This window comes from Nilaparvata lugens, chromosome 3 (assembly GCF_014356525.2).
Source record: "Nilaparvata lugens isolate BPH chromosome 3, ASM1435652v1, whole genome shotgun sequence".
Classification (NCBI taxonomy): Eukaryota; Metazoa; Arthropoda; class Insecta; order Hemiptera; family Delphacidae; genus Nilaparvata; species Nilaparvata lugens.
The window spans coordinates 27,238,389-27,250,812 of record NC_052506.1 but is presented as its reverse complement, the minus strand read 5'-3'; the positions used below and the strand labels follow the sequence as shown (position 1 = coordinate 27,250,812).

Sequence of the window (12,424 nt, the reverse complement as noted above, 5' to 3'; positions counted from 1 at the left end):
ATGTTGCGGTAGGTCTATTGAAAATTGAATGTACCGTGTTTAGTTTTTCGTTCATGGAGGAACATTTTTGAGGAGTAATCACCATTAACTGCTACAGTTAAAGTAATTACTTGTGAAGCTTAATAGTTATTGTCTCTATAGTTCAGTTTAAAAATTTATTCAGGTGAGGTGGAATTTCCGTCAGGGACTCCCCACTAATAAAATCCATACGAATATTATTATTATTAGTTTAAAAATACAAATCTAGTCACAAGCGAATAAACAATCAATCCTCAGAATAGCAAAATCATTAGGTGGAATATCCTCATTAGGTAAAATAGGTAATCCTTATTTCCAGCTTCATTCATAACTATCAAAACCAATTTTTTCTACAACTGCGCGTAAAAAAAGAATTTACATAGTCAATTCTCCTCGTGAAACAGCTTATTTCTGAGGAGAATCTACTTTTTCGCTCGCTAACCATCCGCGCATGCGCAGTAGATTTTCTTTACGCTCGCTAATCATTCGCGCATGCGCAGAAGAGTTTCTTTACGATCGCTAATCAGCTGATGGTAAGCAGCTCGCCAAAAGGTCAGATCTTAACCTAAAAAGTCGGTAATTGTAACTCCGCCGATATAAGTAGTTTAACAGGTTTGGGCAGTTGTAGAAAAATTTGTGTATGTAATTCGCGCGTAATGCTTCTTTATCGCTCTTGCAAAATTATCACGATCCGCTCCGCGTCTCGTGATAACTGTTTTGCGCGAGCGATAAAGTCGCGCATTACGCTCTTAATACATAAATAGCTATTTCGATTGTAGTAGCCTATTGTTTTTGATAGTCGACTGCTTACCTATTGGGAGCACTCTGAGCTCGAGCACTCCGCCATGCATTGATAGAGTGAGGAAGGTGTGTGTGTTCTCACCAGAAAATACCACCAACCCTCTGTTCTTCACAGGGCGCAGCTCAAAGTCCAAACATATTTGCTGCAAATGGAAATCGGCTGCAGGCAGTGATATATAGGAGCGTTGTCCAGAAAAACTCACATCCGATAATTTCTCCACTGAAAAAAGTGAAGGAATTTTGTTATCAATTTGTGACTGTTGATAAACTATCGAAATCAAATTTCATTGGCATATTATGCCAATAACTGGTATGTAGAAGAAGATGGTACGAAATTCGTCATGAAATGTTTGCGGAGTGAAGCAGGAAACTGAGTAACGTCACCTCCACTAACCGTGATTTAATACTTATTGAAATTTTACTTTAAAACTGAAGATTGAATGTGAAATGTCTTAAACATCGAAAATGTAGTCATTCGCGTAACCTCTGCGGTACACAAGCCTCTTCAAATCAATGTAAAATGTATCTAGAAAAAATAGGCTATCAAATATCTTCTTCACTATTTAGCATGGTGTACTCCACAATCTTATAAATGCGAACAACTTACATTCAGGCAGACGTAAACAGACAGACGAAGAAAAATTAAAACATCTGCATACAGATGCATACGTATGTGTGCGTTGCAACATTCGAACACCTTGGGGGGGATCTTTCCACCGTCTGTCTGATTTCTGTGTGCGTTCGCCTTAAAAACTATGGACTGTAATAGTTACTGACTAATTGAATAAGACCCACCTCTCTCGCAGTGGTTGCCAGCTCTTCCCAGGGGACAGTCACATTGATATCCTGTCTCGAGTGGCACACACGTCGAACCCGCAGCACAATGGTTCACTGTCGAATCGCAAGGGTTCTGTCGAAGGGCGCAAACTGGTCCGAACCAACCTGTCTTACAAAGACATCTGCAAAATATCATATACTTATGACGATTCCGCTTGAAATTGTAAAGAAAATACAAGGAGATAATCGCATTAAAAATTACGAGAGACGCTAGTAGGAATTTCAGCTTGTAAAACAATAAATAACTAAAACAAACATAGAAATAACTAGCATTTTCAATTATTGAATGTCAGCAAGGTAGAAGAAGACGAAGACAAAGGAGTAAGTAAATTTCGTTGTCCAAGGAATTGACCTGTTAAAAGGTTCGAAGAATACGTGTTCAAAATTTGAAGCTGATTGATCAATTCTTTCTAATGTTAGTGCAGAACATACAAACAGACGGACAACGACTTTGACCTTAGGTAAGTCAAGAGTGAGAATTCGCTAACGCTTGTTCAATTAATTAAAATATATATTAATTAATTTTCGGTAATGTAATGCCTTATTCAATAACTTAATAACGTCTCGACAAACTTTACATTTAAAATTCAATCAATTTTGTTGTAGTCAATTTATTTGCATAATGATCATGAGAAATTACAAAAAGTTGAGAATAGTTTGAATCAACGAATAAAGCATTTTATCTCTAATGATAAATATTTACTTATTTTAAACTTCCAACTGCAATATTGTTTATAAAACGGAAATCAAGCATCCTATAGGGATTCTCTGTCTGCAGAGAAGATGGAAAGACTTTGAAAAATCTAGTGGGGGTAAGCGTGAAGAATATTAATCTGATCTCGATTAGTTATGCTGAGGCAATAACTAGTACATGAAATGATTGTACGTTCTCTAGAACAATATTTCAATAATTACTCTTACGTGAACGTTGATCCATGATCGAGACAAGCACCACCATTGAGGCATGTCGAGTTGTGGCATTGCTGTGTGCCGCATTGACCGACTCCGCGACCAATGATGGCTCTCTGCCTCAGATTCCCCACAGTCACCGTAAGCTGGCCAGTTCTCATCTCAACTCCATAGATGCAGCCTGTGAACCCCGTATGTAGCGGCAAATCGTGAGGCAGCCCACTGAAATTGATCGATTTATGACCTCCTGAAATTGGAGGGTTGAATAATGTATTTTCAATTCCAGCAAATTATATTACATTATTCAATTATAAATACAGTCTCATAATTTCTTCTTTGGGGTGCAGGAATGATGCACCAGATTCAATTCTTATAAAAATAAATCTGAGAAGAAATTTTTCAGATATATTTGGACTGAATTGTTGTGACTATTATGATTATAATATAATGATAACTAGAAAAGTATCATACAAAATCTAATTCTAAGGATATGGGTTGAAAGAGGATGATACTTATAATTTGTTTCTTTATTTGAAGTTTTTTAAACTTTTTATGTGCGTTAAAACTGTTTGAAATTTGGCTTTAAACTTGTAAATGTACGTTTTTCAACTTTGAACGCTCATTAAAATTTCAAAAACGTGAAACAAATTATAAATATTTTGTCTTAAATTTATTTCTCTTTTCAACCATATCATTAGAACTTGATTTTGACTGACGGTTTTCTAGTTATTGACGTTATAGAAGATATAGAAGGTATAGAAGAAATTTTTAGAAGGTATAGAAGAAAATTTTACTGAACATTTTTTGTTGCAAATTTCATGTAGAATCTATGGTCTTTGGCAGTTACACCTTTCTTTGGACATTCTATATAGTGCATTATAGAAACTGTGTAAAATCAAGTGAATAACATTGAAAAGATGAGGGAAATTGAGTGAATGAAATTGTAGCAAATTACATGTATAGATTCTATGGTCTTCGACTGTTACACCTTTCGTGGGACACTCTGTATAGCGAATTGAATTTATAGAAACAGTGTAAAATCAAATGAATAACAATGGAATTGAGTGAATGCAATAGCAGCATAGCATAGCATACCTACAAACATGACAGCCTGCGTGTTGAGCTGTGAGAGGCGACCAGGCGTGTGGCCAGTGACATTTTGCAAGTTGTCGACCTGCAGCCAGGCCTGCTGCCCCGCCCTCCCCAGTCGCACCAGGTGGGCGCGGCCTGCTCGACCGGCCAACGACTTCGGCGTAAATATTCTCCTCGGTCCTGTTCAAATATCAGTCAACAATCACCATTAAAATCTGATAATGATTATGATAACGATTATCATTCGATTTGCTAAACAATTTTGTAACAAAGATACCGTAACTAACTCGATACCAAGTCATAAATTACCAAAATAATATGTCGTAGGGGAGAATAAGTATTCAAGTTTTTAAATCATAGTGTAGATTGAAATAAAAATTACATAAAATTATCTAAAATTTTAAACTTAGAAATTAAAATAATTTTACTCAAATATGGGTGCGTTTATCGTTACCATGCAATAATTTATGTCTCACAGAGCGATAAACTATTCAAATATTTTAATTATACTATTTTTCCAAAATAATGATTACATAAAATGAACTAAAAACTGTGAACTCTAAAATAGAAATAATCTTTATAATAATATGTGCTTATCGTTACCATTTTACCAATCCTATAAACACTAAGCCAATGTAAGCTATTGCTTTTTCTCTTAACAGTTGGTAGCTCAGATATAAATTATATAAGCCAGTCCAAAATTAACAGAGCCTCACATCATTATAAATTATAAAGTGACAAGTTTCATTATTTACTGCTTCTCATTGAAGCTACCCAAGCGGAGTTATAAAATATTTCAAAATTTATCTTCAAACTCGTTACTTTTTCTCATTACAGGAAGGTTAAAAAACTTATGTGTGATAAGACCATTCAATTTACATAATTCAATAATTATTTATCAAATAACAAATCGAAGTTGCTTACATACTTAAAAATGACGAAGCAAGTTACTTACAAACCAGGAAACAAATAAGATAACACTCACCAGAACCCAGATTCCAGGTTAGAACCACATATCCTTTGATAAAGCTCACTGCTAAATGATCGGAAGTAGAATCATGAATTCTTCCTTGGCCTATGAATAGCAGAAGAGCTATTTGATCCATTGAACTGGGCACAAATCTGAATCTAATCTCGAAACTGTGGTGGACTGCTCCCGGCAATGGGTAAGCGGTGTATGATGATATTCCTCGCACAGAAGGGGCGTATGACGGTTGGCCGATTTCCAGATCTGAAAACAATGACTGGAATTGTACTGAGGAATATTGAGACTATTATGGTCAATAATGCTGTGAGACAAAAGTATTTCAATCCAATCATACAACGAAAAATGAATGGTATATGACAATATTCTATGACCAACATTCAAGTATTTTCATTAAAAAAATATTTTTGTAGGTTTATTCATTCTTCAAATTAGCCAATCTTGGAATTGGATTTGTGATTGATTCAGCTTAGTTCTCTTTCTAAAATTGGAATCAAGTATCAGCTAGAAACAATTTTTTTATAGAATTAAAATTATTTTATCATTACTGTACACCTCAAGAGAGTTGTAATATTTAAGTACCTTTTGAGTGAGGCGTAGAGGTGGAAATTATATTCTTCGTCGATGTTAGAGTTATTAACTTACCATTTTGGCAGAACAGTCCATGCTTTCCATACGGGCAAAGACAGATAAACCCACTTCCAGGAAATTCGGCACATGTCCCACCGAACTGGCAGGGGTTGTTGCTACAAACTGACTGATTACAACTTTCACCAATATATCTGCAACAAAATTATCATATTTCAAGTAATTTCAAATTCTATATGATATCTATTCAGTGCACAGAACTTTACTACAAATGGGAACTTTCAAATGCAATTTAGGGCATAGCCCTAAAAATGTATGCCAATCACCTTGATCACGTTATCTCCTCCTATAAAGTAAAAACATCCACTAGCAAATCCATTAATAAAATACATAAAGATTTCTAAAAAATTGCTTTCTCATGTAGAATAAGCAGATGAACGGCTATAACAATGTTATATTAGGTATGTAGTATAATATGATAGACACATTCATTCATTCATTATTTAATTTACAAACTGTAGGTAAACTATAGTATCTATGTTCTTATACACTAAAAAGTATAGTAACTATATTCCATCAATTACACATTTTTATGAATAAATCCTTGATTTATGCTTAAATAGAATGTCCCAAGTGAATTGTTACTGTATAGAATATTTAAACCCACAATATATAGGATAACCTAAACCATTTTTCTGGTTTAAATTGAAATAGTGCATGCAATGGCCTGAACTATAATTTAGTAATGTCGTCATTTAGTTATTTAACTAAATACCGAACTGAATCCTGACATTGCTACCGTAATATGCTATTTGAATCACTTCGTTCATTCAATTTAACTCGATTCTATCTGATTTTACTTTCAATTCAGTCACTAGTCCCCTTGTTGCCATCTTCGATCTTCTAGCATGCAATTATCTTTTATTTTATTAAATAAGATAGTATTAATATAAAATAATCGTTTATAAGGGCGATTCTTTGTTACTCAAGTGGAGAGATTGAAAATACCTACAATTTGATTAAAATTCAAAATTCTCACTGACCCTGATGGACAAAGACAATTCCACCGGTCTTTGTATTCTATGCAGGTAGAGCCTCCGTAGCAAGGACTTGAGAGGCATGCAAGTGAAGCGCATTCAGTAACTTCGAATCCATCTCTCGCACTCTCGTAGATATGCCTCGGTTCGCCATCGATCTGTAACACATGCATTTTGCTTAGAGCAAACCAGACGGAAATTCACAAAGAACATACAAATGCATTATTATATTCAGAATTAAGTATTTACGCATAAATCAAGTAGTTTGGATTTATAAATAGCATACATAATGGATTAATATATTTATCATTAAGTATTCAGGCCTGAATCAAGTTGTTTAGATTTATATAGCATTTTTGTAAGTGAATTTAATGCAAGGAAATTCTTACCTACTACGTCTACGTTTTTACCATTTATATATAAGAAGTAATAGTTTTTCAGCCTATCAACACCACTTTTTCAAGTATTCTGAAAAAGTTTATTGTACAATCATCACATTTCAAAGGAAAAATATCAGTATTAACTATAATACATTGCACACTGTTATCAAATAAGTTTTAGAATAATTGTTCCACATTGAGAAAAAAACTACATTTCTTGATAAAGCTATGAACATTGAACCTCAGCAAAACAAAACTGTATACAACTATAACAGTTAACATATCCATAGTTAAATTCATTCCATTATCGAACTAAGCATTTATTGCTGATGCATTTGATGAGTGGACCTACAGCTTTAGGTGAGTTCCGAACCACCGGGAAGCGAATTTTAAACTCATAAATGGTATTTTATAGAAGTTCGGATTTTAAAGTAGTCATATATAAGAAATGAGTGTTCTTTAACAAATTGATTTCTAGCACTCAATCAGTGATTTCTAGCTAACAATCTCAGTGAACAGTAACTTAATTTTTTACTGTATTTCAATTTTGAATCATTAATTTGATATTAACTGAAACCTGAACAGTATCCTATAACTTACACTCCTGGCTGTAAGTGAAGCGCTGGCTTAGCTGAGTGCTCATTTCGGAAAATTTAATATTGGAAGCAGTATACTGATATCAACTAAATAGATTCTTATACAGATGTGGCTGAGTGCACATTGTATGGAAGGACATGTATAGTTACCAGAAGGTTGTCCATGCAGCCAGTGATGCCAGTGGTGACTGGGAGGTCGACCTGGTGCAGCATGTGCGGAGGCAAACCTCCCAGGTAGAGGAGGTGTGAGTTGAGGTTGCCGCTCTCCCTGAGGATGGCCAACGCCGTGCACTGCAGGGGCTCGTCCACACTAGGCACCAGCTCAACCCTGAAACCCTCAACCCTCACTCATTTCATCTATCAGGCAATGAATGTACGCGAAGGCCATTACATTATACCGGTAATTTATGGAACAGATTTTGAATTTAAAGAATAGATGAATTAGATTTATCTACGCTAAAGCCTATACAAATAGGCTACTTAATAGAAAACAATAAATATACAGGCAGGCCAATTGATCGAAACAGAATTGGTGATTTGATTGCTTTAGGCCCAAATCGGTTTAAACAGAGATATAAAAGATGTTTTTCAAACCTGGAATAAAACACATTGAATGCGACCACATATTATCGAAGTTTAGCGTTAAACGTGGAAGCTGCATAATAATATGTGCCTAATGAGGGGTTAAGGCTGTTCAGTAAACTTTTCTTTATTTAAATTGGATAATCTCTTTCAATATAATTGTTAAGATCATTATAAGAGTGAAAAGAAGTGGCAAGTGAAATTTTTAAGTGGTCTAATAAGCGAGTTATGGGTTGTTGAAGTGCTAAATTCCGTTTTCTTTCCAGATCATGAACGGTTTCGAAATTTTCATTGGAGTTTTCTTGAATACATCAGAATATCATTGGCTTTGTTCTAATATGCGTTTTTCGCGATTTATGCCAAAATAAACAAGTTATCGAATTTAAAAAATGTTACTTTTTATTTACGAACGATATGGGGAATAAAATGTTTTAGTTTGGAAAGATAATTTTTTTGAATTTTTAAGAAAAGTTCTGTTAATATAGTCGAAACCGTTCATGATCTGGAAAGAAAACGTATTTAGCACTTGAACGACCCATAACTCGCTTATTAGACCACATAAAAATTTCAGTTGCCACTTCTTTTCACTCTTATAATGATCTTAACAATTATATTGAAAGAGATTATCCAATTTAAATACAAAAAAAGTTTACCGAAAAGCCTTAAACGGAGATTGATCGGCTGTTCGTTTGAATCTGGAATTTAATAAATGTGACCAGAGCTACTCGTGCATATGATCGTAGTTTAGCGTAAAACGGAGATCGTGAATAATATGCTCCTTAGGCCCGCCGCAAAGTAGACCTACGCTAATCCACGAAAAGCAGCCCACGCCATGGGATGTTTTGTAAGCCATTGCTATAGAATTATTCATAATCAATCAGCTGACAAGTTGATTATTCATTGCATGTATTACACAGATGTCTGGAGAAGCTTATTAGCAATGGCCCGTATGCACTATGTCAGTTATACAGAGATAGATCAGCTGTTTGTTTAAACCCGGAATGAAACACATTGTAATGAACATGACCATACTTTCGTGTAATCTTGGTTTAGCGTAATCTTGGTTGGTGTAATGTTGAATGATGCATAATGGCCCTTACTCATGCTCCTGCCTCTCCCATTTTGAGGGTGGTCACTTAAAAAGCTGACTCTGCTAAATACCATATATGAGTTTGGAATTTGCTTCCCGGTGTTTTAGAACCAATCTAAAGCTGACGGTCCACTCAGATTCCATCATCATCCTTCTCATTGCCCACGCACAAGCTTGCAGCTCATGTGGATCACCATCAGCAGAGAAATATTTCATCAATTAATGTTCTTCTTCTTCTTCTTTGGCTGTGCCTTATCCCATTTAAATGGGGTCGGCATTCCTTCCTCTTAGTCTGCCTCTCCACAAAGCCCTATCCAATGCTTCCTCTCTCCTCCAACCACTCTCCCGCAAGTCAGCCGCTATTCTATCTCCCCACCTCATCTTAGGTCTACCACTTCCTCTCACACCATCCAAAACCAAATCCTGCACTCTTCGTCCAACATAATCCTCCTCCCGTCGCTGTACATGCCCAAACCACCTCATCCTTGTCTCCTGCATTTTCTTACCCAGTGGTCCAACTTCATCAATTAATAGACCTTTGAAAAAATTTAAGAGATATAGACCTATGGTGATTTTGTGAGAAACCTTACCTACTTTGAAATATTAAAAAAACAGAGTCTTTTCACATCTACTTTGATTCTAATCTAATTACAGGGTTGCAGTTTCGTGTTAGCGCCAACACATTTTCTGCTGTCTCTCTGTTGGTTTCAACACAAAACTGAAGCCAGTAGGCTATTAGATTAATAAACGTGGATTTGACAACTGAAACAGTGTTTTTCAAAACATTTTAAAATAGGTACCGGTAACCGAAAATGTTTATCACAAAAGTGCCATACACTTCGTCGATACCGTATCTCTTGAATTTCCTAAAGGTTTAATAATATTGAAAAATATAAAACTAAAACAATGTTTTTCAATTAAAATTGAAATTTAGTTTTATTTTTTGTCGTTCATATGTTCAATTCCAATTATTGTGGAATACAGTTCCACTTTCGGAATGTATGCATTTCCCAATTGTCATCATAAATATGTAATTATGGAGAAGTTCCTCAACACCAATATGTATACAACAAATCTTATACTATTAAACGAACAATTTCTGTTTATATGTTCAGATGTTTGGATGTTTAGATGTTAATATAAGTTATTTGTATTTCACCGGATCTCGAAAACGGCTCTAATAACGATTCTCACGGAATTCAGAACCTAGTAGGTTTATAGCCTAATATAAAGATTCAATTGCACTAGGTCTCATCCCTGGGAAAACTTTCTGAAGGACATTAAAAGGATAATAATTATTATTCATCCTTGGAAAAACAGTTGATAATAATTATTTCGTCGTCTGTTGATGATGGAAGTGAGTGAGCGAGTTCATGTGTGTGGGACTGTGTCAACTCAGCTGTTGAACTTTTGAATCAGGTAGGCTTCTTATTGCCGGTTGCAAAAAAGCCGGGTTATTTTCAATCCTGATTAATTCCAGTAGATCCATCTTTTTGAAATAGTCTTCTCTGATTTGGTTCACGTGAAATTAATCAGGATTAAAATTTAACCAGCTTGTGCAACCGGGCCTTTTTGAGGGAAATTTTCGCATTCCTCTGGGAATTAATCTCAATTTACTGTGATTAGATAGAACATTTCTGTATGAACTATGAATGTTATTATGATTTCTTCTTTAGTAATAAATGTTTCATGCTTTTGTACTCCAGAGCGAAGCTCGGTCCCCGATATTTCTATTAAAATAATGTATGAGAGAAGCGTCTTACACAGCAACAATGTTCAATAGGTAGCCATTGTTGACGCGATCCTTGAGTTCGCTGAAGAGCATGGTCTGCAGTCCGCAGGAGAAGAGGAACTTGAGCAGGCCGTTGTGCAGATACAGCGCCATGTGGATGTAGGACTTGGTCTGCGCGTAGAAGAGGAGGCCGGTGGGCGCGAGTGTGCGCGCTCTCACTCCCACCACCGTGCCTGTGCCGTTGTTGAGATTGTGCACCAGGTAGGACACGCCCGTGAATGCTGCTACTCTGATACCTGATCACATTGAAATTTACATTCAATCACATATTTATCTATTCAACAAAGACAAAACCACTTAATCATGAAATAATTGAAAATGGAAAACAGGCTTATAGCCCTTACTATCCCATTCCCAAATTTTGATTGAAAATTAGTCCAAGAGAGGTTATGATTTGTCAGCACTATCAAACACATATTTTAAACATCATATCTCGAGGATAATTCGTCAAAGAAAATTTGTTGACACTTGATAATGGGATAAATACCAGAAACCAGTCGTGTCTAAAATAAAATAAAAAAAAGGCTACTATAGTAAAGTCCATGTTATAATGACAGTGGAGGAAGATAGGAGAACAGCATTGCCGATTCTCTACCTTATAAAAGGGTACTACTATAGTAAAGTCCATGTTATAATGGATCTAATAACAGCAGTATACAAATGATACAATTCTGTTGATGGATGATAATCTATGGATTATTATTTATTATTATAATTAATGGGATATAAACTGTTCATTCTTGCTAGAAATGATCAATAATATTTTATTCGTCAAGAAACTATATTCTTAATAATAATTCAATAATAAATTTTCAAAGTCGAAAATAAATATCTTTTCAACTAATTACATTTCTGCATTGTTGAAAAACGATCTGGTAACGGTTGAGGAGTATAAAAGGATTGCGCTATCTGCTTTGTCGATTGATAGACAAGGATAGCAATACCAATGTTAATAAAATTCTGCCATTATAACGTGGACGCGTGGACCTCACCATAGTAAGTCTATGTAATAAAACTTTCGTGTAGCCCTATTGAAATAAATGGAAAATTCAAAGATGCGAATAAAACAAAATGTAGTGAGATTCACTTTAAACTGTCAGCTTCAGTTGAATGGAAAGCATTCATGTTATTTTATAAAAAAAGTATGAAGTGAATCTCTCTTCAATTGATTTATGTGTAAAGTTTCGGTGTTGGAAAAAGAAAGGGATGGGATTTCAGTTATAAAACATGGTATCACTTGTAGTAATCGATGATTTCACCAGAAAATTAAAGGATATCTTTCTTTTTTTAGTGTGTGTTGTGTATACTTGGTGTTTGATTAATGCGATAGATTATGATGTAAGAAGAATGAGCCAATCAATAGATTATAGAATCCTAATACGATAATCTCTAAGATATAAGTTCGAAAAATTTATATTATTCCCGAGATGTGATTTTCAAGTAGATAGCTTATCTGAAACTAGCCAATAATTATTGCTTAAATCGGTTACCTTGTCACAGTAGGCCTACCATTTACCCTGCACACTCTTCATTCACTAGAATTAATCAGTGAATCTTTTAGTTCATGTGAGAGTCTAATCACGTATGATTTCTATTTCGAGTAAATTAAATTGCCTAAATATTTTAAAATTAAAATATCTAACATTAATTATTTTACGTTGTAAAGTTCCAATGAAGCTACTGACTTTCTTAAGTTTATTTTGATGAAGTGATGATA

At 34.9% G+C, this 12,424-nt stretch overlaps 1 protein-coding gene across 1 annotated transcript in view; it reads right to left on the bottom strand.

The window, feature by feature from the left end:
- LOC111045220 (protein eyes shut) overlaps positions 1-12,424 on the bottom strand; it is a 57,046-nt gene that overhangs the window by 12,755 nt on the left and 31,867 nt on the right. Inside the window, exons 10-18 of the mRNA XM_039422756.1 lie at positions 10,679-10,943; positions 7,394-7,571; positions 6,274-6,425; positions 5,288-5,424; positions 4,643-4,888; positions 3,661-3,837; positions 2,578-2,812; positions 1,615-1,778; positions 830-1,039 (exon numbers count right to left, since the gene is read on the bottom strand). Coding sequence (XP_039278690.1) covers positions 830-1,039; positions 1,615-1,778; positions 2,578-2,812; positions 3,661-3,837; positions 4,643-4,888; positions 5,288-5,424; positions 6,274-6,425; positions 7,394-7,571; positions 10,679-10,943 — 1,764 coding nt within the window. The remainder of the gene's footprint in view (positions 1-829; positions 1,040-1,614; positions 1,779-2,577; positions 2,813-3,660; positions 3,838-4,642; positions 4,889-5,287; positions 5,425-6,273; positions 6,426-7,393; positions 7,572-10,678; positions 10,944-12,424) is intronic.